General features: G+C 35.7%; 1 protein-coding gene across 1 annotated transcript; it reads left to right on the top strand.

Moving 5' to 3' along the window:
- The first annotated feature begins 7,087 nt into the window (after window positions 1-7,087).
- LOC141600737 (uncharacterized) lies at window positions 7,088-9,334 on the top strand. The gene is made up of 4 exons (XM_074420982.1): window positions 7,088-7,729; window positions 7,822-9,066; window positions 9,152-9,205; window positions 9,305-9,334. Exons 1-4 carry the CDS (start codon window positions 7,088-7,090, stop codon window positions 9,332-9,334), a joined length of 1,971 nt encoding a protein of 656 aa, XP_074277083.1.
- Window positions 9,335-27,256: the final 17,922 nt, after the last annotated feature.

The raw sequence follows: 27,256 nt of genomic DNA, 5'->3' as shown, positions 1-27,256 counted from the left end.
TTTTTTAGCCAACTGGTTGAGGTACTCCTTAGCCTTCCCAATGGACTTAACAGCAGCTTCTGGCACAAGCAAGTCATCAACTTGAGTACAACATTTCCTCTTCTTTCCAGCAGCAATATCATCCTTATTTTCCTCATGAAAAGTTGATTTAGAGTAACAATCAGCCAGTCCCATGAATCCATCAGAGGTACTTGCAGCACGCCTCTCTCCATCCATCATTGCTATCAGGGTAGATAAAGGATTCCTAAAAGACTGGACATAAAAAAACTTACCATGGCCAACTCCTGATCCACCAGCTCCCATAGTGTCCCCCTGCACATCCTTTTTTCTGTTGCTCCTTACTCACGTCAGTCCCTAAAGCTTCAAGAAGTGGTTTAACAGAAGCAGAAACAGCCTCCAATTCCAAATCCTTACGAATAATGGCTGCAGGAATTAAAGAAAGGTCCAAACTCTCCCCTGTATCTTGTACTTCAGCATCTCCCTTTCCCTCACCCTCCTAAGTGACTCCATTCAAACATAAATCAGTATTAACAAGAACAATAGTTCCATGCACTTCAGAGACATTATCAGAACTTGAAATCAGATTAATAGTGGAGCTATGATGAAAAGCAGATGATTCATCAGAAGTGTTACCTAAATCTCCCTGGTACATCATCCAACTACTTGGATAAGAATCAGAATCCCCTGCCCCCTCAGCGTGTAAAACATCAACTCCCCTCCTTCACCCAGATCCATATCCGAGTCAGAGCTAATAACAATTAAATTGTTAGAGTCATTTCCTCCCCCCAACAGCTTCATTAACCCCTTCCTGTCCCATCACACCGTGGTTAGCCTCCTCAGGATAATGATATGTGATAGGAATACCACCAGGAGGAGGATCAAAAGTTTGATTGTAGCCACGATCATCATCCAACACCCTAGTCCATTCAACATCACTTTCCACTCTATAAAGAATAGCTTCTTGAATTCTTAAATCCCGGTCCAGAACCCCCCTTTAATTCCTATTCCCAGCAAAAATAACATATGGATCATTTGCTTAAATCTGTTGCATAATACCATGAACTTCAGTAGGCTGCACATGTGCCTCAAACTCCTTCCCATCACTAAAATAAATCTCCTGATTAGCACCACTCCCTTCCCCAGCAACCCATCCCCCAGCTCCAGTTTGACCTGTATGAGGCTCCTGTCCACTACCCCCCCTCACCCCTCTCAGCATTTTCTCCATTCATTCCATTACCAGTCATCCCAGACAAACCCCCAACAACTAGTGTACCATTCATATTCCCCTCATTACCTTCCCTCATCACTGTATCTTGTCTTTGCACTTTACCCTCAGCTGTTGGTTGCACACTCCCAGCAGGAATACCAATACTTCCTTCCTCCCCTAAATGAACTGCTCCTGGTCCAACCTGAAAAATCATCGGTCCTGCAAAAGGTTGTGCCGTCACTGCGAAACTCATACCAGGCAACACACGACCACCAGGTGTAGTTCCCAAATCAAAATTCACCGCCCTCTCCCTTGTCTGCCTCCTTTGATTCTCAGTCGCAATCCGCGTAGTCCCCAGTTGAAGTCTTGATGAAATATATCTTGTAGTTGATGGTATTGCTCGTAGGTCCAAATTAAACATAGTGTGATTACTATGTGCTTGGAAAACCACAAACCCCCTCTCCACAGACCTATCAAGCAAACCATTAATGGAAGAAACAATAGATGCCATACTTTCCCTACATTGCGATCCCTTATGACCAACCTTACCACACTTGACACAATATTTAAACACCTCTTCGTACTTAAATTGAACCCATAAAAGGTGACCATCATCCATAGCTAAGTAAAACCCAGGCATTAACGGTTCATTTAGCTTAAGACACACCCTCAACCTTAGGTAATCATTCCTTTGGATAACCTCAAACTGTTCAACTTGGTAATGATGACTAAGTAACTTACCTGCAACATGTGCCACATGCATGTTCAGACACTCAAATGGCAAACCACATACACGAACCCACAACTCCGCATACAGAAAACGAACTGTTTTTGGAACTGTATCTGGATACCATCTTGCCAGAATCATCAACGCTCCATCAATAGTAATAGTAGTCCTTGCCAACAAGCCCTCCAAATCCTCCACACTCTCACAATGCAATACATAAATCTCCCCCATCCTAAACACAGTTATTTGACCATTCGTACTCCACTTCCTTCGTATGAGATCATTAATGAGATCATCCTCAAAAAGCCTATAATCTACCAGAAAACCCAAACAGCAATTACCCCAAAACTCCCTAGATCGCCCCAGTTCAGCAGGGTCAACATTGATGACCCCCCAGACCTTGGAAACCTCCAAATGTTTGCATGCAATGGATTCATCGGATTGAAATCCGCATTAGGATGCAGTTGATGACAATTTTGGTGATGATAAAAGTTTTGATGAACATCCCCAGCATCCCCAGTCCCAACATTTCCAAAACGACCAAACCGAGCCTCAAATTCCATCTTAGAAAAGGATGATTGTTGATTTGATGATTGGTGATTTGAATGAGTAATACAACTTTTTAGAGAATTTGTTGAACTGAATTTGGATGGGTTAAACCTCCCCATCTTCTTAGCTTAAATAGTCGTCGAAAAACCCTAAAACACTCAAAACTATTAGATTAGCCTCCCTATTTCCCCAATCCACCAAAAAGTAGAAACAGATGATTGGGGAAAGAACCTTTGGAAATCCAACCGACACCAAGCTCCAATAAATTTAATTGAATGCTAATGATTAGTAATATTAATGATAGATTTTTGGTTAAAGATTCATTGATTCTGATGTAAATGTCAGACGAAAAGTTTTAGGGTTAATAACATACCCAATCAGCACAAAAAGTTGCTGTCAGAAAATTATTTTTTAAGTGACGAAGTTTCCAAGATCAGAGATCTCCAATTGAAACGAAGAAATTGTAATGATTAGGGATTATTTGAAAGATTTTTGGGATTAAATCCTTGGATAAAGATAAAGGTGTCAGATTGAGAGCTTAGGGTTCTTCTTTTACCCAATAAGTAAACAAGGAAACAGCTGAAGAAGGATTATAATAAATTTTTTAATTTGGGAGAAGCTCTCAAAAAGAGAGAAAAAACGCTCTATTTGCTAGAGAGAGATGATAGTTTTGATCCAAAACTAAACTATCATTGATTGAGAAGAATAAGAAAGTCTTTATGCCAACAACTAGATCTTTTTGTTGTGCACAAATTCTCATTATAGACGGACACTATCCGTCTATACGTATAGACGGATACCATTTCTCCTCACAAAATACCCATTTACCATAAAGTGGAAAGCACATGGGGGTGCCCCACCTTGTCCCCCCAATCCATTTTATTAGAGGTCTTTACCCGCCTGTTCGCCCACCCGTCTATACCAAGACCTATTGGTTGTTGTGTTGGACGTGTACATGAAAACTTGAACTCAATCCATACGGTGATACAGATATTTACGAGAGATTCAATTCAAAATCAAACCTAACAATTCTATACTCTTATCCACAGTTTCAAATCAAACCTCATACATTAAGTCGTCTCAGTTTCCATACAAGCGCATAAAAGCCATTAATATACGACAAAGTCGAAATTCATTCATAGTCAACATCCAAATAGGCATGAGGTATCAAATTGAATAAGTATTCTTTACTTTCTTTGTTTCATCAAAAGATGAGTGTGGCGGAGATGCGCATGTTGAGGTGGATGTGCGAACATACAAGGAAAGATCGGTTAAGGAATGAGGTGATTAGGGAAAAGGTAAAAGTGGCGCCAATAGAGGATAAGATGATGGAAAACCGACTAAGATGGTTTGGCCACGTGAGAAGGAGACCTATGGACGCACCAGTTAGGAGGCTGGAGACTTGGAGAACAGAAAAGGTCCCTAGAGGCAGAGGAAGACCGAGACAGACATGGTTGAGAGTGATAGAGCACGATATGAGAGTTCTGGGGCTTGAGGAGAGTATGGTGACGGAGAGGGCGAAATGGAGGGAAAGGATACATGTGGATTTTTAGTATTTGATGTTTTTTTGACATATTTAGTGTTTTTTTATTTAATTTAAAGAAATTTATTTATTTATTTTTCTCTCCTTTATTACACTTTTTCACCAACCACTTCCTTATAGATTTCATCTGGTTCATTCCGGATCCTTCACTCTATTTCGGTTTTTAAAAATCGTTTTAATCTTTTCTCTCGATTTAAATTTTAAGTTTTTATAAAAGAAAGACGGAATTCGATTTTAAAACCCCTAAGTTCACCTTGACTTTCAATTACATTTTCGTTCTTTCTTTTTGTTTTTCATCTTCCCTTTTTTATTCGCATTTTGAGGCGTGCGTGCACCCATGGACGGTTCGAAAAGATGATTCATGTCAGCCGACCCCAAATCATTTTGGGATTAAGGCTCTGATGTTGTTGTTGTTGTATCGTATAATTTGTATATTGTATATAAACTAACCTCGTAACTTGTCCTTATAAATTATTGTATAAAATCTGTTTCTAACCTTCTTTTCTTTGTCTTAAATTCGTCAAATATATAATATTATAAATAAATAGTAGAGATTGTCAGTTTGATGGGCAATCCGGGTGCCTAACACTTTCCTTGATCGTACCTTTACCCCCGAATCCGCAATCTTTGGTTCAGACCGGAGTGACGGATCAGTCTCCATACTCGGGATCAGAAGAGGTCTTTTCCTTTAAAATTGTTTTTGTATGTTTTTTATAAAATCTACCAACGACTCCATATTATTAATTTATTTCAAAAAGGAGATTTTTTTTCAGGGATCTCACAGTGGCGATTCCGCTGGGGACTTAGAGGGTAACACTTGAAATTTATTTACTATCCCTCCTACTCTAATTGTTGGTTCTCTTTCTTTTGGGCACCAAAATTAAGGAAATGAATTTGGACCACACAAAGCATCATACCCCACATAGAATTGAATTTGGACTATACAAAACTTACTAAAAAAAGGGGAACCAACACCCGACTAGCATCAAAAAGGAAAGAGGAACCAACAATTATACTAGGAGGGAGTATATTGTATATTTGTATGTTTGTCAAATTTAGCTGTTCTTGGGTTACTAACTTTGTCCGTATGCAAGTTGTGTACCATGAGAATTTAAAAGAAACGGTGTTACACCTCTAGGCCTAAATTAACCATGTTGATGCCATGCATTAATTAATAATGCTTGCTTAAATGATTATAATTTTGGAAAAATTAACAGGAATAATCCATTCTATTGGGCGTCTTCCATTATTAGTCCATGTTATCTTTAATCCCACAATAAAACCAACTAATTAACATATCATTAAAGCTTAAACCAATTGGAAAGGCAACCTATACAACCGGTTAAAACTTTATCATTCTTTCATCCAACCTTTCATTTACCCAATCACTCCATCTTTTACTTCTTTACTTTTAACCTAATTCTGAAACACCATTAATCTCCTTCATCTGCTTCAATCTCTTTCATCTCCTAGACGCCATTAATCTCTTCTATGCTTTCTTCTCCTTCATCTAGCTGAAGTTTTGATCTTTGATTATGACTACGACACAGGTAATTCTTCCCATTTTCTGTCTTGATTTCAATTTGTATTATTTTTGTTATTGATTTTAATTTGTAATTGATCCTAATTTGTAACACAGCCTAAAGTGTTGAATTTTTTTGATGCTTGTTTTTTTTATTTGTTATTATTTAGGCAAATCCCTGTCAAACAGTTACTATGAAATTATTTTATGGAGGAACATTTAAAATGCTTGATTCGGGTGGTCTTGGTTATCTGGGTAGAATGAGTAGGACTGTTGGGGTTGAGAAAGATGAGTTTTGTTGGTTCAATTTGCTAGAAGAAGCTGAGAAATGTGATAAATTTAGGAGGAATGTTGACAGCATATACTTTTGGAATCCTAATGGCGGTTTTCAGAGGGCTCTAAATGATAAAGATGCTCAATTAATGTGTCAAATTGCTGAGAGTGATAGAGTAGTAAATGCCTATCTTGTTGTTGATGTTGATTTACCTAAGATAGCTGAGCTCATAGAGGAGTTAAGGCAACCACATGTAGTACATATTTCTCAAAAAATGGTCCCTAGGAGAAAGGTTCAAGTCAACAACAAGACTTCTGAAAAAAAGGGACCACAATATACTACTCACAAAAGCCCCATTCTCTGTGAAACCCTAATAACTCCCTCTATTAAAAGCCCCCAACTTGATAAAGCCCCATCAAGCAGCATATTAAAACAACCCCAGAAAACTCCCACTAAAAAATTCCCACAGCCACTCCCACAAGAACATCACCAAGGTTCTCACAGAAAAATAATGTTGAGGAAGCACCACTTGTAGCTGATTCAGCACCACCTGAGGATGATAATGAGGGCTGTTATGAGTTGAATAACATTACTATAGCTGATGTTTTCTCTGAATATGAGGCACCAGCTGATTCAGCACCACCTATAGTTTGGAATGAATAAAGTGATGATGATGAGGCTGATGATCCAGGGTATGACCCTGACAATGAAGAGGGCTTTGTTGATGATGAGGATGAGGATGAAGATCCTCAGTTAGAACAATTTAATGAAGACTACTTTGTTGATGGTGAGGATGGTCCAGATGGGGATCTTAATGAGGTGTTGGAGCAATTAATTGAGAATGACATTGCATCTGAGCAATCCTCAGATGATGATGAAGTAATTGAAGCTAGGAAAAAATTGAAAGATTGGAATGTTAAGGCTATAAAAGTTGCAAAACAACTCCGGTTAGAAGTTGAATCTAAGATATTAAGTGGCCAAGGTTCAGATCAAGTTGCAGTGGGAAATAATCAAAGGGAGGATTTTGTAAGTGACTATGATGAAAGTGGAGATGAAATCCATACTCCAGGAGAAAGTGAGGAAGAGTCAAGACCTGGTCATAGAAGCAGATCTAGCCTACCTACTGTCAATGAAAAAACTGACTTCACCAAACTGAAGTGGTGTGTAGGGATTAGGTTTCCAAGCAGGGATATGTTCAGGGATTGTGTCACTAGGTATGCACTAGCTCAGAGTAAGGTGTGCAGGAGGCTGTCCATTTAAGATGTATGGAAGCTGGGATAATGCAACAGCTACCTTTATTGTCAAATCTGTGGATCCTGAACATACATGCCATTAGGAATAGGCAGTTGAAGAGTACTTGGTTAGCTAAACAATTCTTGGAAGTGTTTAAGGCAAGACCTCATTGGCCAGCAACTGAGATCATTGAAACTGTCAGAAGGGCTTACAAGGTTATAATTAAGAGGGGTTATGCATACAAAGTAAAATATCATGCACACAGAATGCTACATGGTTCCATGAAAGAGCACTTCAGTAAATTGGGTGGTTATATTGCAGGTCTTAGTCAGGGAAATCCTACAAGTTTCTTCACTTTGGTCACAAAACCTGCAATTAGACCTAACCCACCTGTTTTCCAAAGATTCTTTGTCTGTTTTGATGCCTTGAAGCAAGGATGGCTTTTAGGGTGCAGAAAACTGTTATGTATTGATGCATGTTTTCTAAAAACCTTTTTGGGTGGCCAATTAATTACTGCTGTTGGGAGGGATGTCAATGAGCAAATGTTCCCACTTGCTTGGGCTGTGGTGGAGGGAGAGAACAATGATAGCTATCAATGGTTCTTTAAAGAACTTAAAAAATGCTTGGGTGAAAAAACTGGTGAAGGTTGGACATTTATTTCTGATGAACACCAGGTAATTTGTCTTTCTTATATTCTATATTTTTCATTTTGTCTTGCTTGTTAATGTTGCCTTCTTGATGGTGTCTTTTTTATTCTGCTTTGTAGAGCATATTGACCATGGTGGACAAGGAGTTTCCAAGGGCTGAGCACAGACATTGTGCTAGACACATTTTTGCAAATTGGCACAAGTCATTTAGAGGAGATGAAATGAAGATGATGTTTTGGGCTTGTGCAAAAGCTTACAATGAAGCTGAATTTAAGGATGGGCTAGATGCTATGAGGGAAGTGGATCCTAGGGCTGCTGATGCCTTTCTTGCATACAACCCAAATCTCTTTTGTAGAGCATTCATCAATACTACTTCAAAAAATAATGTGATAGTTAATAACATGGCAGAGACATTCAATGCCTACATTATAAGTGCTCGTACAAAGCATATCATATATATGCTTGAGGAGATAAGGGTTGCTTTGATTCAAAGGTTGGTTAAGAAAAAGACAGAAATGGAGAAAAAATGTACCTTTGTCTGCCCTAGGGTACAAGAGAAGCTTGAGAAGGAGAAAGAGCTTGCTGCAATGTGCACACCTCTGCCATCAAGTGATATTGTCTACCAGGTAATGTATAGTACGATAACCCGATTTGTTGTTAATTTACAGACTAGGGAATGCACTTGTAAAAAGTGGAATTTAACTGGTATCCCCTGTGCTCATGCAATTGCTGCAATATTTGACAAATATGAGAAAGCTGAGGACTATGTTGATGATTGTTATAAAAAGGAAACTTATCTGAGGATATATGGTTCATCAATAACTCCATGCCCAGGTGAGAGGCACTGGCCTAGTGTTCATCAACCCTTGAACCCCCCCCCCCAACAAATAAAAGTAGGTCCAGGCAGACCTAGGAAAAACAGAAGGAAGGATCCATTTGAAGATCCTAAAAAAAGTGGGAAGCTCACAAAACATGGCCTAGAGATGACTTGTTCAGTATGTAAGTGTAGAACCCACAACAAGAGAAAGTGCCCTGACAAAGACAAGGCTATAGCCACTCCTCAACCACCTAAAAGAGTAAGGGGAAGACCTAGAGCTGCTCATAACATACATCAGACTACTAATCCAGCTACTGAGGCTCATCATCAAATGACTGCTCAGCCAACTAGGATAGGAAGAGGTGGCAAGGTTATTAATAGTGGTAGGGGTGGAAGAGGTGGAACATTAGGTGGCAGAGGTGGAGCAGCAGGTGGTAGAGGTGGAATTGGTGGCAGAGCAAGTGGCAGGGGAGGAGCAGTAGGTGGTAGAGATGGAAGAGGAGGTGGCAGAGGTGGAATTGCTGGTAAAAGTGGAAGAGGTGGAAGGGTAAGTTATCAACTGAAATTATACTCCCTCCAATAAGATTTGTTGCAGAGGTCTAATTGATTGACATACTTTGATGATTTTGCAGGTACCACAAGGATTTGGCATCCTTTATGATGATCAAGGCAATTTTTTCACCAATGTAAGTTGATGTTGAAAAAGTCTCAAAGTTATCCATTTATATGTCCATTTAACCAATAAATTCTCATCTTCACTTATATTTCCATTTACGATTTCCTAGGACTGGGAGGATTTCCATTCAACAACATGAAACAACAACAAGTTACCCCTCAACTCAAGCTTCAAAGAACTGAATGAGTGAAGACATGTAATAGTTGATTAAGATGTAATTTTTTGACTGTAAGGGAACCTGTTTATGTAATAGCATATTGTAGTACTGAATTGGTCCCTTTATTTTGATGTCAACAAACTCAACTGTAATGGCAAGAAGAACTTAAATGGGAATGTAATGGAAAAACAAGAATCTTTTCATTCCATTAATATAAGGTTGGAATTGTTACATTTCTTGCTAGTAATGCAAACAGAAGAACTACATCAATCCCTCTTTATCATCCAACATATTGCAAAAAAAATCCAAGAGAAAATTAGTCCTAGAAAAGCAACCTTCTCCCCCATAATGTGTTTTTTAACTTTAACTTTCAACTGCAAAACTTCTTTCTTCAACTTCCCCTTCTTCATCTTCATTTTCTTCAGCTCGTCTTCAAGCCACTTCTGATGAAAATTGCTACCATCAGATGACCCCTCATTTATCCATACAAAAAACCCATTCTTATTTTCCTACAATAGTTCAGGAATCAAGATTAGGGTTTTATTATTGCCCAAATCAAATTAGGGCCTCAATTTTTTTTTAGCAAAATCAGATTAGGGTTTATATCAAATAGTAAAGGACATTCAAATCAATTCACTTACTGGCCATAAGGGACACCCATAGAACCTTCTCCCTTCATTTACTCCCTTCTTTGCAATCCGTATCACTGCGTTCATATTGTGATAGCATCTTACCTCTTTCGAGGTTGCAGAAGACCATGAATTAGAAGAGGATTCATATGCAGCTGCATATTTCATTGAGGAATTTGAGCAACTTTGTTTGATTAAAGATAGATTAAGGGAAAGAAAAGGGCTATGAAGAATGAAATTAATGGTGAAAAATAATGAATGAAGAATACACAGGAATGTAAAGGAAAGGAAAGAAGAAGATAAATAAGAAAAATATGGGCCCCACTACTCTTTAACCGGGTACAACAAGTTACAAAGTGACAAAGTTTAGGCTTTAATGATATGTTAATTAGTTGGTTTTATTGTGGGATTAAAGATAACATGGACTAATAATGGAAGACGCCCAATAGGATGGATTATTCCTGTTAATTTTTCCTATAATTTTTACATGCACTTGTTTTTCGGCGTTAGTTATTATGTTAAATCTTCTAATTGTCTGGCATGTGTTTTAGACTTAGTTATTCTCGTTTAAGTTGTCTCTGACTGAAACTCTCTTTAATCACTGATTTTTCTTCATCTAGAATTTGTAGCGCAAGAGTAAAAAGATAGGTGTAGGCTTCTCGTAAGCCAATTTTACGCCTTTCATCATAATTCTCCCTCGGAAAATATGTCGTATACTTAGAAGGTCCATTCAATCAACTAAGCTTTACGGCGTATTTTCCAACTCATGTCATCATCTTTTGGCAGCTCACCTGGTCCATTCGACTGAGTGAGCACAAAAGCGAAAAATATCCTCGTCTCATCGCGCGCTCGCACCGCGGATGTAATGGTATTTTAATGTCGTGAGTACCCAATTTTCTACCCACAAACTTAACTATAAATCCCGTAGAACCTTGATATAGGTCATATTATGATGATGTGTGTTTTACTTGTTAATACTTTTAGCATGAATAGTTTCTGTTTTGTAATAATCCTCCATATATAGCAATCACTGCCTAATCAAATAGGAAAAATTGGGTCAAATAAGCACTTGCTGTTTCGATAACCGTTCCAGATAGTACACCATCATCTTTGCTTTGTAAGGGCATTAGTAGTAGACAAATCCTAAATGAGGTTTGTCTAATGTCACATCACTCAACACACAAACCTCTCTAACAACAAACTTCAATACAATAATGGACAAACCTCTTAAATATAGATAAACCTCATCAAAGTATACTACATGGGGTCCACTATCACTTACAACCAAAATCACAAACCTGTATACAAAATTGTAACCCTTATCATCCATAAACCTATAAACCTTTGTTCAACAATATGAGATTTGTCTATGAAACTCTCAAATAGTGGACAAATCTCTTTGAAAAACCTCCTATTGTGGATGCCTAAGGCTTGGGTGATATAATGCGTACACATCTTTATCAATCTGTTTGTAGTATTCAATTCAATATCCAATACCCTCCAATAAACAAAAGTCATGTAAATAGACTAGCTGACACATTTCGATAGTACTATTGCTTTAGTTCAACATTTGCACCATCATAATCTTCATACATATAATGTCTTCACAACTTCTCATTATAGACGAGAATATCCGTCTATAATCAGAGACGGGTCGGATCCCTCTCACAAAGAGGCAAGTGAAAGGGCAAGTAGAAAACCAAGTGAGTTACTATTTGGCCTCGTCGAAGGGCAAGTGGAAAACCAAGTGTCTTAGCTATCTCGTTGTATTTTCATCTTTTTTTGCATTTCCTTTTTGAAAAAGTCCTTTTTTAAAAATAGGGGTCTTATTATTATTATTATTTATAATTTATTTATTTTCTTTTAATTTTTTTTACCCATTTGTGATCCATTGTAGACATCCTTATGAGTCTTAGTACACATCGAGTCCAATAATTCCAGTATAATTGTCCCAGATTTCTATTTATAAAGTCGTGTCAATTAGTTTGAAAAAAAACCACAGAGTAAGCACAAACATGTCAATAAAATAACAAAAATCACTCTTTAGATTATATAATCTCATAACTCTGTTGCCAGTATTACCAGATAACATGTATTTTACGTCAAGTGTCTAACTAAAATAGGATCATCCTAGTCCTTTTTGAGTTGTATAAACAAAAAAAAAAGCACTTGTCATTTTTATTAGTCACTTGTTCTACTTTTTACCCTTAACTAGTAAAATAGACTCGAAATACTTTAGGGCGTATCTCTATAGTGTAGATCAACCGATCTCTTAGAGTTAGCCTGAACGAGGGTCTGCATTTGACCACTTTTTCCATCTCCTGTGGCGTGATAATTCCTTAATCGCCGTGTCTCTAACTAGGTGACGTATAGGTTTGAAGACTCCATCTTTCTACCCGATCTTTCAATTTTTCATATTTCAAATGACTACCAAATTCGTCAAATTTCCAAATGAGCACAAACTGCTTTCTACCTAATTTGTTAATTTCATATATCTCAAATGACTACTAGATGAGCACAAACTCATACGATCGGCCATTTTAGCTAATACTGTCAACAATTTTCCGGTGGTGTTAGAAAACTAGCTCAAAAATACTCAAATCCGATTTCTAATATACCCGTGCCCAAACATATCAAATAAAACACGGGAACATTCAACGCTGTTAAAACCAGATAGGTGACCACTAGTCCCTTATGATGAACTTAATATATGAGTCTAAGTACCGATACAAGTTCAAACAGATCCAAATCCAGTTTCAAGGCTCTCAAATATTCAAAGAAAAAAATTATTATCTCAAATAAATACAAATCCAGTGTCAAAAGACTCAAAAATTCACAAGTAAACAAAAATTCAGTCAAATTTGCAATCAAATCCAACGTCAAAAGTCTTAAAAATTCACCAGACAAAAAAAAAATCCAGCCAAAGTTGCAATTTAATATTGACAGAGGGAGTGGTGAACGTGTCACATAATTTGTTGATTAATTTTACATCTCATCATAATTTCAAGATATAAATTGTAAATGTATGTGTTAATCAAATTTAGCGAAACAGATTTCATAGAAAATAAAATTTAAATGGTAAATAAAGATAGCCCAGGCGTAGCCGGGCACCAAACCTAGTGTCACATGATAGTCTATACGACTATACATAATCAATTCTCTTATTATCTTTTATATATTATAATCAAATTATTAGTGTATATAAACTGTCTGACCATTAAACTTTGAACGTCCTCCATCCCTAAAACTTGAGCATGACCCTAATTTTTAATGTAGTGCATCACGTTAATTATATCACACAAAATATATTCTACAATGAGATCTAATTTCTGTATTTTTTTTTTTGCTTTTTCGGGAAATAATGAAGGTAATCATTTGAACATTGAAATTAAATCAACAATTCATGGACTATCCATAGAATTAAATAACTTCAAACGCTCATTATAATGCTACGTAATGATTTCTTTATAAATCTTATAGAGTAACAAGTATTTATTGGTGCGTAATGTTTTCATGATTAATCTTACAGAGTCAAAAGTAAAATTGTGGGTTATTAGTGTATGGTTTATTAAATTAATATGTTAATAATAGTAGGACGGTTTAAGCCGAGTCTTTCTTATTTATTTATAACACAAACCTATTTTCATAATAACGAGTTTTAATATAATGTTTTATGAGACGGGCAGACTACACTTGGCCGGGTAGCTTAATTGTTAATGGAGTAATCGGTTCGTATAATATAGAACCCGTATTGGTTAAAGGAAGTTTTTTTCGAGCGATTATAGAGAGTTCAACTTTTTTAAACGACTTCGAGCAATATTAATAATAAGAGATTAATAAAATGTAATTCTCGATGACGACTTTGGAAAATTGTTGGCAAGCATATTAAAGAATACAAATTATTAGCCAAAGTTTTAGTATATAAAAAAGTACCGTTAACTTATTTTTACCCAAGTAATTCTCCGTAGAGACCAAATTACACCAAAATTGCGTGAGGTTTACTATTAAACACGCTAAACACTAACTAAAAACAAATTAAAGAAAAAAGTAACCACCCGTTATACAATAGGTCTCACACTAGAATTACTGTAAAACCGTCCCATATTAAAATTAGTGTATTATTCGACTCCTTTCATCTTCCTAACATCAACCTCTTAGTAATGGATTGTGAACATTATTTTTTTATTTATTTAATTGAGAATCATATAGATCCTTAATAAAGCACGGATGGATTGAAAGCCATTACTAACAGGCCTGTGCATCACAGGCATTAAATCTAGTAATAATAATAATAAATATATATTTGAGGCTTATATCGAGCGACGTGGTAGTCTCCAACTTTTTAAAACACTTAATTAAATTTTACAATTAATTTCTTACAATTTTTCTATTAGAATTAGGAAATAATTAATCATTTACAATTTTCCTATTACAATTAGATTTTTTTTTTAATATTTGTGCACTTATTATTTTGAAATTACTTTTTTTTTCCAACTATCTATTAGAATTAGAAGATTATTTCTTAATCTTCATGTTTATTTATGTATATGAAAACTTCGATATACTATAGAAAAAAACTTAGATATATTCATAGTCTCCAATTTTATACGCATTATTCAATATGATAATTCACAACATAAAACGTTTTTAAGCTCATTTTTTTTTAAACACTTAAAATAAAATTAAAAATTAACATAAAGAATAATATAGAAATAATGTTTAATAAAAATTAACACATATATAAAATAATATAGAAATATAGTTTAATACTGTAATTATCTAAACATCATATCTATAAATATTATTAAAAGGGTAAACCTTAAAAGCCACGTAGACAATGCCACCTTGGATTACTAAATGCCACCTTATAATACCAAAATTCCCCATCACCAATTCTCCATGTAATATGACGTGTTTAATTAGGAGGGTAATTCATGTTCGTATAATGATCCATTTAAAATGATACATAAATTAAAAAATATTTACATAAAAAATAAATTAGCATTACAAACATTAAATTTTGACCTTTTTATTTTTTAGATAAATTAAAAAACAATTGAAAATCAATATTCATACTAAATTTTAAATCCTCTATGTAGTATGACGTGTTTAATTAAGAGGGTAATTCATATTCTTATAATGATCCATTTAAAACGATATAAAAATTAAAAAATATTTACATAAAAATAAATTAGCATTACAAATATTAAATTTTGACCTTTTTAATTTCTAGATAAATTAGAAAACAATCAAAAATCAAAACTCATACTAAATTTTAAATTTCTACGTTTATTCTTAGAATATTAATAAGTAACAAATAAATATCACATAATTCTAATTTTACGCCGTTTATCAAATGATAAAGAATTTGTAAATATTAAGGGCAAATAATAACATACTTAACATTAAACATTGACATTTAAATTTTTAAAACTACAATTGGTTAAACGAAAAATAAAAATTTATGTCACTCTAATTTTAAGTTATTTATATGTGCAACTCCTTCTTAAATATTATTGTAATAAACTTGCTCAATCTACTCTTTATAAAAGCAGAAGACAATACTGAGCAGAGGACGCGCCACGTCATTATTGCATTTTCTTTTTTCTTTTTTTTTTTTCGAAAATTGACATTATGGTGGGACCCATGTGCACGCAACGTATTTAATTACTGAGATATGCGTCTTTCAAAGCATGTGCTAAAATCCGTCACACTACAAAATCTATAAAGTCGTCTTACGCAATACATCATGAATTTAACATTATGATAAAATGATAAAATTTTATAAAAATTGAATAATAATTACGCATAATTAATTACAAAAGTGAGTTACCGTAATTGAATTACATAATTACAATACTAAAATTAAATAACAAAAATACAAAATTTCAGGAAAAAATATCGCTTATATAGGAATCGAAAATACATCGAGATGAATTACAAAATAAATAACAAGTATTTTTTTTAAAATATAAATAATTTCGATAAATGAACTTGAAATATAAAACTCGGCATCTGATGTCACGCACACCGAGTTAATCAGTACAAGCTATTTTTAATTTTTTTTTACTCTCAAAATTAAACAAATAAATGTTCATTTAAATTACGACTGATGTAAAAATTATATTAAATTTTTAGTAATAAAATTTTTTAAAATAATTTACAATACTGCACGGTTTTTTTGGGACTTAATTCACAATACTGCACGGGTTGTGAATTAAGATTAATTAAAATTAAAGTAGTATACCCGTGAAATAAAATTTATGCACAGTTTTTTTTCAGATTTTAATAAAAAAAATTTAAAAACGATACGAAAAGTCGAAACACTTTAAAATATGTTTTTTGGATAATTAATCCTCTCAGATCTGTATAGAAAGTCGTTCATCACCGAGGATTATGTACTTGGAGCAAAAATTCTGGCAATTTAAGTATCAGCCTCGCACTCCGAATTCGGAAGATGGCAATGATAAACTACCGAGTAATTTCTACTTCAACAAGTACGAATTTTAGGCAACGTTGTTATCATCATAATATATACACTTGGACCGTCCAACCATGAAATCCGAAACTGCATAAAATTAAAATAATCAGCATATTCTGAAATTAGAGCATATGCAGTTAAATATGGAATGGCAGCAGTTACAGCAGTTTCAAGAAGTGGGGTTCATGGGTAATGGAAGTAGTGGGGGGTTTAGGGTTTACAAGGGTTGGTATTTTAGTATTTATAGGATTGCAATTATTGAGATTTTCACGAAACTCAATATAACAAATTCAAGAAAAAAACTTGAGATTATGGCACACATCCAGAGCATTCCAATTTCGAGCATCACAAAAGAAACATCAAGGACGGAGCAATTAACTGTTCGGGTGATGAGATTGTGGTACAGAAAGTCGGAGACAAATCCCCAGGACGTGAAAGGTGTAGAACTCATCCTAATTGATGAGAATGTAAGTCTCTCTTTTCCCCTTTTCCTGTTGTCTTTACCAAATTATTGTCACAAGGTATTAACAAATATGAATGAATGCAGGGAGACACAATTCAGGCATCGGAACTGTAGGTCGACTCGGCTTTTCTTAGAGCACCTTAATGAAGGGAGCACTTACAAAATCGAAGGTTCATGTATCATCAAACCGTGTGGGACTTGACATGGCAACAATTCACCCGTGCAAGATTTGGTTCGAGTATAGCACTAGGGTGGTACCGATTCCAAATGTAGATATTCCTCTTTCTACCCATGCTTTCTACACTTTCAATGAGGTGGTGTTTGGAGCAATGCCAAATATACTTTATATTGGTAAGCAACAATGGCCTACAATTAATTTTTCATATATGCATCCTAAATGTTAACTACAAACCGAAAAGTACAACCAATTTCTCGTGATGATTTAATTGGAAGGTTGGAGCATATTTATCCAATTAGAGAGAGCAATGGAAAGAAAAGGAGGACTATTGTTTTGGGCAATAATTTGTAAGTCGACCATATTCTATAAACAATATGCCAAAATTAACACCATATCAAAAATAATCATTACAAACTGTTTTTTTCAGAACCAAAACATGTCTTGCTCATTGTTTGGGGATTACCTTGACAAAATTGCGAGAAATTGAGCAAGAATTCATGAACAAACCAAAGCCAACATTGGTCATGCTTTTCGTAAAACGATCAGTTTATGAAGGTATAAAATTCTGGTGATTCAAATATCTTTTTCAGCATTACAAACAGTTTGATGAGTTACAAAATTTAAGAAAAAAATGTTGCAAAAAAATTCTCATTATTTCCTACTATGCAGGGGAAGTTAGCATAACAACCACATGGGGTGCAACAAAAATATTGGTCAATCCAGATATGAACGAGGTGAAAGTGTTCAACAATGGGTATGACATCTAACTCCGTTTTCTGTGATGTTATTTTCTTTAGGGGAATATTAGGTGCATTAATTGTAATTGTTATTGACCAGAAATGGCACAACATGAATTCCCAAGAAAACGACCACCAAATGAAGCAGTCGAAAACCGTAAAAATTTTTTTTGAAAAAAACAGTCCAAATAAAATCCAGAAACATTTTGAGTTCACAAATTTTTTATCATTACCAATTCACCTTTAATTAATTAAGCCGTTTTTCTTACCAGTTTTCCAGATGATGATGAACCCATCTTTGGGGCTCCAGAAACTCCTGGGTACCACCCTCCAATCCTCGCAAGTGCAAACATCAAAACACTATCAGAGATACCAAATGTAACCAAAGGAGGGGCATATGTCACAATGGCCAAGATTATTGAGTTAGATACATCTGGTAGTACTTGGTACTACTACTCTTGCAAAGAATGCAGATCAAAAGTGAAGCAAGGAGAAGATGGGTTGTGGTATTGTGACAAGGAAAAGGAAAAATTTAACAATAATTGCACAATGAAGGGTGTGGGGGTGAAATCAGCAATACCAAGGTTTCAAGTTAAGTTTATTGTGACATATGAAGATCCAGACTCGGTTGAGTTCATTATTTGGGATGATGTAATGGTTGATTTGCTTGGGAAAACAGCACAAGCCATCCTTGACGAGGATGAGGTAAACTAAAACTCATTTACATACAATTTGCAATAATATCTAACCAACGTATAATGTTACGGATTAATGTTTAAATATCATTTCAGATGTACAGTGTCGTCCCTCCCCCAGATTTCAGGCCCCTACTAGACAGGACATTTGTGGCAAAAATTCGAGTGACTGATTTATATAACATTCAACAAAAATCAAAGTCATTTGGGGTGGTCAGTTTATGTGATGACCCAAGAACAATTGCTAAGTGGGATGCTATGAATAATGCAAGAAAGGTATAAGACCAATTAATCACTAACATTTGCACACTTCATTTTTTGTATGTTTGGTTTCACTAATAAATATTGTCCTCCTTTAGGAACAAGCAATATCAACTTCGACAAGGGACACTTCGAAATCAGATTCAATAATGGTGAATTTAATTTTAACTTGAACTAATTTTTTCGATACTAATGGCTTTTTAGTAACAATTAATTTTTTGTTAGGAGCAAATGAGAGAGATGATCGAGTCTGAACCTGTGCTGAATTCCCAAGAGATCACACCACAGAAAGTTGTCGTGGAGACAACTGAAGCATCTGACAAGTCATCTGCCACAAAAATGAAGGAAATTAAGTTAGGCAAGCAGCCTATGGAGTTCTAAGAAACATTTAAGCAATGCAGCAATTTCTGAACTTTGTTAAGAGACATTTCTGTTTTTGTTTTTGGATTGTTGTTTTATGTTGTATTTTGGACCAAGGTTATTTTAAGTTGTAATCGAACAATTAAGGTCGTCATATTTAAGATAGATTTGTAGCAGGTTTAATATGCAGCCAATCAAGAAGCTAAAGGAGAAAGGGATGGCACAACACTTCAAACATGGAGCTTAAAGGAAAGCAAAGATTGGATGCGGTTTTAAAGAAGCAACATCGACGATCTTTATTTATGTACTACGTTTTTTACTATTGTATTTCATTTCCCACAAAGAATTAATGAAATTTCGTCATCATTCTGAAATTTAATTCTTTCATTTCCAGTTTACGAGACATGTCATTAGTCAATAATAAGCGAGTATAACCAAAGAGACACGGTTTTTTACAGCCAACAATAATAGAGTACATTTAATATCCTACGAATGAGTAAATGTTGAAAATCATGGAAAAAAACAGATGAATGGAAGGGCATAAATTTAAAAGCACAGTCACGGAATGTGTAAGGAAAAACGTCTAAAATATAAAGGTCTAAATTTTTTCAGCTTAACTGACGGTTTAAACAGTTATGGTAACTATCCATGATGCGCTACTTGCAGTTTATAAGTTAGTGGCCAATAATTGAATAAACAAAATGAAGTAGTGGTAGCATAGTGACGGAATGTGCAAGAAAAAACATCTCAAAAATGAATGTTGAATTTTATTCAGCTGAATTGACGGTTTAACCCATTATGGTCGACTATCCATGATGCACTACTTGCAGTTAAAAAGTTAGTGGGCAATATGTGAGTAAGCTAAACAAACAATTTTGTAAGTTAGTGGGCAATAGTTGATTGAAGTAAAAGTAAATCAAACACATATTTTGTTTTCCAGTTTTAGTCGATGAATTAAAAAGAAAACCAACTAGAAACTGTGCAGAATTTTTGCATCATCTTCAGAAGCATCATAACAGAGGTGGGTTGAACATGGAAAAGGGAAATTCAAGTTCGATGAATTAAAAAATAAACCAACTAGAAACTGTGCACAATTTTTGCATCATCTTCAGAAGCATCAAAACAGAGGTGGGTTGAACATGGAAAAGGGCAATTCAAGTACAAGCCAAAAAAAAAGGAGAAGAGAGCAAGGAATGGACAACGAAAACAGTAAGTTTCGTAATTTATTTCTATGAATTAAAATCAATTACATTGTGTTATCGCTTACTTAACTTTTTCGAACTTTGACGAACAATATGCATGCTTCGAATGTTATTGGTTACCTAACTTCTATCTTTGAGGAAGAATATGCATGCTACCAATGAACCTGCATTTTAGTAACATATTTTCATCAGAAATCAAAGTAAGGGGAAATATGAAATTGAAAGGTATATTAGAAAAGAGATTGAAACTGAAAGGTATATTAGAAAAGGGAAAAGAGATTGAAACTGAAAGGTATATTAGAAAAGGGAATCACTAAATGTACTTAAAAGTTCACATGTTGATAATTGATCTGCAATGATTGTTCTGCAAACAATTGTAAACCAATTACAATGATTTGTATACTATGTAACACATCTCACAACTGTTAAATCAAATGAGTTTGAATTCAAAATATGTAACAATTTGAAACGTGAGTGTGAATGACAACAGTTGTATTGTTTGATTTGTGGTACGACCAAATCATGCGTTGGGTTAGGTCACTCTAGGTTGGGTTAGGTCAGCCTAGGTTTGGTTGGGTTGGGTTAGGTCAGTCTGGGTTTGGTTGGGTTGGGTTAGGTCAGTCTGGGTTTGGTTGGGTGTTAGGTCGATGGGTTGGGTGCAGTTGGGTTAGGTCGATGGGTTGGAGTGCAGTTGGGTTAGGTCGATCAGGTTGGAGTGCAGGTTGGGTTAGGTCGATGCAGGTTGGGTTGGGTTGGGTTGGGTCGGTCCGAGTTGGGTCGATCCGAGTTTGGGTCCGATCCGAGTTGGGTCCATCCCGAGTTGGGTCAGGTCCATGAATTTGGGTCAGGTCAGTCAATGTAAATGGGTCAGTCAATGTAAATGGGTCAGTCAATGTAAATGGGTCAGTCCATGTAAATGGGTCAGTCCATGTAAATGGGTCAGTCCATGTAAATGGGTCAGTCCATGTAAATGGGTCAGTCCATGTAAATGGGTCAGTCCATGTAATTGGGTCGGGTTAAAACCCGGGTAGGATTGGGTCGGGTTAAAACCCGGGTAGGAATGGGTCGGGTTAAAACCCGGGTAGGAATGGGTCGGGTTAAAACCCGGGTAGGAATGGGTCGGGTTAAAACCCGGGTAGGAATGGGTCGGGTTAAAACCCGGGTAGGAATGGGTCGGGTTAAAACCCGGGTAGGATTGGGTCGTGTTAAAACCCGGGTTGGATTGGATCCGGTTAAAACACGGGTTGGATTGGGTCGGGTTATAACCCGTGTTGGATTTGGTCTGTTTAACGCGTGTTCGATTGGGTTGGGTTTAAACCAGTTTAGATTTGGGTCAGGTTAAAACCATTATTTTCAATAATATAGATAAATTATACTCAGATTTCCAGATTTTTAACCATTATTTGTGACAACAACAATGAATCTAGATTTGGGTCGGGTTTCAATTAATGAATCTAGGGTTTTAAATACTGACAACAACAAAAACGCAGCAATCTTGAATGACAACATCAGATTTCCAGATTTTTAACCATTATTTTCAATAATATAGATAAATTATGAAGACTTAACATAAAAACTCGATTAAAAAAATTGAACATATGAAAACAGATTGAATTAACAGATCTATATTACGAAAAACATAACCATTTTTTTTATGATATAATAAATTTAACATATGAAAACAGATTGAATTAAACCCGTGTATTGAACATCATCTTTAAGAGGCATAAAAATGGACAAAAACAAAGCGCGGATCGTATATTGCATTAATGAGATCCGTATTTAACATATCTATATTACGAAAAAATTGCAAAAAATATTAAGAAAATATTATTTGTCGATTTTCTAATGACCATGAACTCAAATATGTCATAAAATTTATAGATCTGACATTATAAACAACCATTTTAATTATTTGTTCATTATCTAATTACCGTCAACTCAAACATGTCATAAATTGATAGATCTAACGATATATAGAACGATTTTATTTTAAAAATGTCGAAAATAATTAATATTTTACTTATTAAGTGGCGGAAATTAAAGTAAAGATTAGAGTAAAATTAAACTTACCATTAATACATCTACAATAAGCGCTCCTAAGAACAACACTCCCTTCACCATGTTAAAGATTGACCATGAGCATGAGCGGAAAACAGATCGGACAACGAAGGGGTAGTAATCGGATTATGCGCGGAAAACAGATCGGACAACGAAGGGGTAGTAATCGGATTAAGAACACACAAAGGACGAGATGGGAGGTTTTAGTGAGTGATCTAATTTAGTAGTGAAGTTGTTTGTGTAATATGAGGATCGTATGTGTAAAGGAGACGATATTTTGAGCTGCTTTAGTTTTAGGTTTTTAGTGAGATAGTGAAGCAGAGAGAGAGAGAGGGAGATAAAGACGGAGTGTTGTAAGAATGAGAGACGGATTCTAGGGTTTTCTCTTGGGGGAAGGGGTTATATATAGGAGGGGTAATTATTAGGGTTTTCGTCATTTGGGCTGGACGGGGAATGTGAAAAGGTTGGGCCCAAATTCTGGTACTGTTTGTCTTTTAATTTTTGTTCGAATTGGGCTAGACGGGAATTGGGCTACACGGTTTTGGACCCAAATTAGTATAAGATAGGTTAGTATTAGGGTATTTTTCTTACTTGGGTTAGATAGAAATGAAAGAACTCGTGAGCCCAAATTTGGGTTTTCGAGATATTGACTGCAAATTGGGTCGTTGTCAGCCCATTTGTAATATCGTTTGGCCTTTTAATTTTGTTCGAGATGAGTTTACATACAGTCCACGTTGTTTACAGTTTCAAAAAGTACAATAAAATATAACGTCTGACATCATTTGTCTTTGTCGTTATGTTTTACCAATATAGGTGTTCGGATATTCGAAAGAAACTTGATGATTACGGACAATACGTCACAATCAATGTCAAATCCTCGAGTACCGCTATCTGACATTAGCAACGGTACTTCTTTATTTTTAATTGTTTATATTTTACTACATATATTCAATTTTTTACATTTTTATTTTAATCATATTTCATTTGTTTTTTTTTTGAAAATTATAATAAGTCATTACAAATTGTGAAAATTTCAGTTTCTCATACCCCATGTCATCGAAGCAGCAGACCAACCACAAGTGAACAGTTATCGATAAGAACCCCGCCAACTAACGTTTCTTATGATCCTACTCCATCATATGCAAACACTGTGCTTCTAACGCCTAATCAGTTAAGAGCGAGAACGGCAAGAGAAAAAAGACAGTCGCAATTCTCTAAGAAACGTGGTGGTAGCGTTCATAGCGACGTTTCTCAAAATACAATCAATTGTACAGGAGCAACCTCCAACGTGACAGGTATATATCTATATTTAATTTTTTACATTTAACATGTATTAACGTTTGTGAAAGTCTAAATTTTTATTAAAAACGTTGTGTAGAACTTATTTGTAGTCCGACCGATGTTGTTGAGCGCTTAGTGAGAGATCTATGTGCTGAATATGGTGAAACTTTCAATGAAGTGATTTCGTCTGTAAACCGAATTGAACAAACACCCGGTAGTTGTTTTTTGAATGCATCCTATTCACATGGCGAATCCTCGAGAAGTCAGCAAAATACTTCCGTGCCGTTAAATAATGATGGTTAGTTCATTCATGACTTTTTAGAAATTTAATTTTAATTGCAACATGATTTCGTTATTGTAGTGTAATTTTTATGTCTCAATTTATGAATTATGTTTTGAAAACTGTTTAGCATGGGAAGGATATTGGGACTGTGGTGATGCAGAATATGAGTGCGAGAAATGTCACGCGTTGATGTGGTTTGAGGAGAGAAAAGATAAAAGACGTGGTACAAGACGTCCTAAGTTCTCACTTTGTTGTTCTGATGGAAAAGTTGAACTCGCATTTCTACAAAGAAATTACCAACTTATAAAGTCGTTGTTGACCGGTCAAAGATCGATTTAGCAATCATTATAGAGAAAACATTAGAGCTTATAACTCGATGTTCTCATTCACTTCTATGGGCGGTAAAATCGATCATTCCATCAATCAAGGTAAAGGACCGTATACCTTTAGGATGGGAGGTCAAAATTGCCATCGGATAGGGACTTTGGTACCGACCGGAGATGCAAGGCCGAAGTTCTGTCAACTTTACATTTATGACACGGAAGAGGAAGTTCAAAATCGAAAAAATGCAATTAGGTAAATATATTTTCTTTCCGTAAAAAACTTTTTTTGTATAATAATATTTTTCGTAGGCAATAATTTTATTTTTAATTGTAGTCCAGGGGATCCATCAAGGTTCAATGACGAGTTAATACGATTGTTGGAAAATATGATTGACTCGCACAATACAATTGCAAAGACATTTAGGAAGGTTAGGGATAGACTAACCGAAAATATAGACAAAGTGAAGTGAGTATCAAACTGATTTCAAGGAGATCAAGTGATGGAAGAACTTACAATCTTCCAACATTTCGAGGTAGCGGCTTTAATTGAGGGTGATATTGGTCCACATATGGAGAAGCGAGATATTATTGTGAGAAGGTCGTGCGGTGGTTTACAAATGGATATCCGAGTTGCACCCTTTATACACCCCCTTACAATATCCTTTGTTAATTCCATCCGGAGAAGATGGGTATAGGCCGGGTATCCTACATAGTGCTTCTTCTATTGGTGTTAGCAGGAGTGACCAACCACGTGAAGAAACAACGTGTAGGGAGTGGTTTGCTTATCATCTTATAGAGAGACCGCGGATGTTGAATTTCCAACGATCTTATTATCCGGTAAGGCATTCCACCAATTTTTAGTTGATTGTTATATCTTTGGTCGAATCGCATAGGCTCAATTTCATTCGTTTTAACCAAGATCGACTTCGAGTTGATAATTATAAGAACCTCTCAAATGCTGTTGGAAGAGGAGATGTTGAGCCATCTTCGGCGGGTACTCGGTTTATCGTGCCTTCTTCTTTCCCCGGAGGTGACAACTGGAAAAAAGCAAATTTCCTCGATACCATGACTATTTGTAAGTGGTTTGGTTATCCAGATTTATTCATCACTTTCACCTGTAATCCAAAGTGGCCGGAAATAGTACGATTTGTTTCTAAAAGAGGCTTGCGACCGAGGATCGTCCGGATATTATCTCGTCGCGTCTTTAAAATGAAGCTTGATGAGTTGATTAGGGACTTAAAGGATCGACATATTTTTGGAAGAGCGCGAGGAGGTACTACGAATTGCTAATCTTTTAATTTAATATATCGTTTGCTTTTTTAGCATTACTGTACAAAAATCTAATGACATTTATGAACGTGTTTTTTGCAGTCGTGTATACTATTGAATTTCAAAAACGTGGACTCCCTCATGCCCATATAGTATTGTTCCTACATCGGGAGGACAAATTTCCTACAGCCGCAGATGTTGACAAAATCATTTCCGCGGAGATTCCTGATCCGACTACAGATCCCGTCTTACATAGTGTTGTTTGCGAGTATATGCTTCATGGACCGTGTGGTAAAGCAAAGCCCTCATGTCCGTGTATGGTGGGAGGCAAATGCTCAAAATATTACCCAAAGCCGTGCACCGAGAGAACAACGGTTGACGGTGATGGGTACCCTATATACAAGAGAAGCAAGAAAGGAGTTACGGTGATTAAAGATGATGTGCCCCTGGGAAATGATTTTGTCATTCCATATAACTCTCAGTTGTTGTTGAAATATCGGGCTCATATCAATGTCGAATGGTGTAATCAATCTAGATCCATAAAGTACCTATTTAAGTACATTAACATGGGCTCTGATCGAGTTACAATGCAGTCTTCTTATACACGACGTAATGAGGAGGACCCTGGTCGACTTGATGAGATTAAGAGATTTTACGATTGTCGATATCTCTCTGCATGTGAAGCCGCTTGGAGAATTTTTGGGTTTGATATCCACTACAGAACTCCTGCTGTTGAAAGGCTACAATACCATCTTCCGGATGAGCAACCTATTGTCTTCCACGATGATGATTGGGTTGATGAGGTCGTAGAAAAGACTTCGCTCGGAGTGTCACAATTTCTTAATTGGATGGGCTGTAATAATTCGACAGTAGAAGAGATGTAGGTTGCTAAAGAATTATTGTACTGTGAATTTCCAACCAAATTTGTTTGGAAAAAGAAACTTCGTCAATGGAGCCTTAGGAAAAAAGGATTTACAATTGGTAGGTTGGTTCACGTTCCCCCGCAATGTGGTGAATTGTATTTCATGAGAGTAATGTTGAATCACGTTAAGGGACCAAAATGTTTTGAGGATATTAGGACTGTGAATCATTTTGTTCATCCGACATTTAGAGAAGCATGCTATGCATTGGGATTAATTGGTGATGATCGAGAGTATATTGCAGCTATCAACGAAGCAGTTGATTGGGGTCCGCTTCTACTTGAGAAATTTGTTCGCGACGTTATTATTTTGTGGCACGTTGTCTATGCCGAGCAGAGTATGGGACGAAACTTGGCAACTGCTATCGGACGACATCCTTCATAGGCAACGCACTATTCTTAACAATCAAGGTGTGTCTTCATTTAATAGTAAACATTTACCGCTATTTTAATTAGAACAACTTTAAAACAATTCTTCATATTTCGTATTCTTACCTTCATCTATTCTATTAATTGATTGTCAGATATAAAATCTCATAGATAATATTGCAACTTTTTTAACCACAGATTTACTGACTTACCGATGAAGAGTTGCAAAATTATGCACTTATTGATATTGAAAATTCTCTTCAAATAAATGGTAGTTCACTTCGTCGATTTGAGGGAATGCCGTTCCCGGACATGTGTCCGCAACGACACATCATCGAAATACTTTAGTCATGGATGCGTTGTCGTACGATAGACGATCCTTGAGTGAAGAAC

Source organism: Silene latifolia, chromosome 9 (assembly GCF_048544455.1).
Source record: "Silene latifolia isolate original U9 population chromosome 9, ASM4854445v1, whole genome shotgun sequence".
NCBI classification, from domain to species: Eukaryota; Viridiplantae; Streptophyta; class Magnoliopsida; order Caryophyllales; family Caryophyllaceae; genus Silene; species Silene latifolia.
This window is presented reverse-complemented; position numbering and strand designations above follow the sequence as displayed.

What these genes read in the sequence shown, in the direction of transcription:
- LOC141600737 (XM_074420982.1), top strand. Translation starts at nt 7,088, where the DNA reads ATGGAAGCTGGGATAATGCAACAGCTACCTTTATTGTCAAATCTGTGG. An exon ending in TTATTTCTGATGAACACCAG is followed by an intron (nt 7,730 to 7,821) that starts GTAATTTGTCTT and finishes TCTGCTTTGTAG; the next exon opens with AGCATATTGACCATGGTGGA. An exon ending in AAGGCAATTTTTTCACCAAT is followed by an intron (nt 9,206 to 9,304) that starts GTAAGTTGATGT and finishes ACGATTTCCTAG; the next exon opens with GACTGGGAGGATTTCCATTC.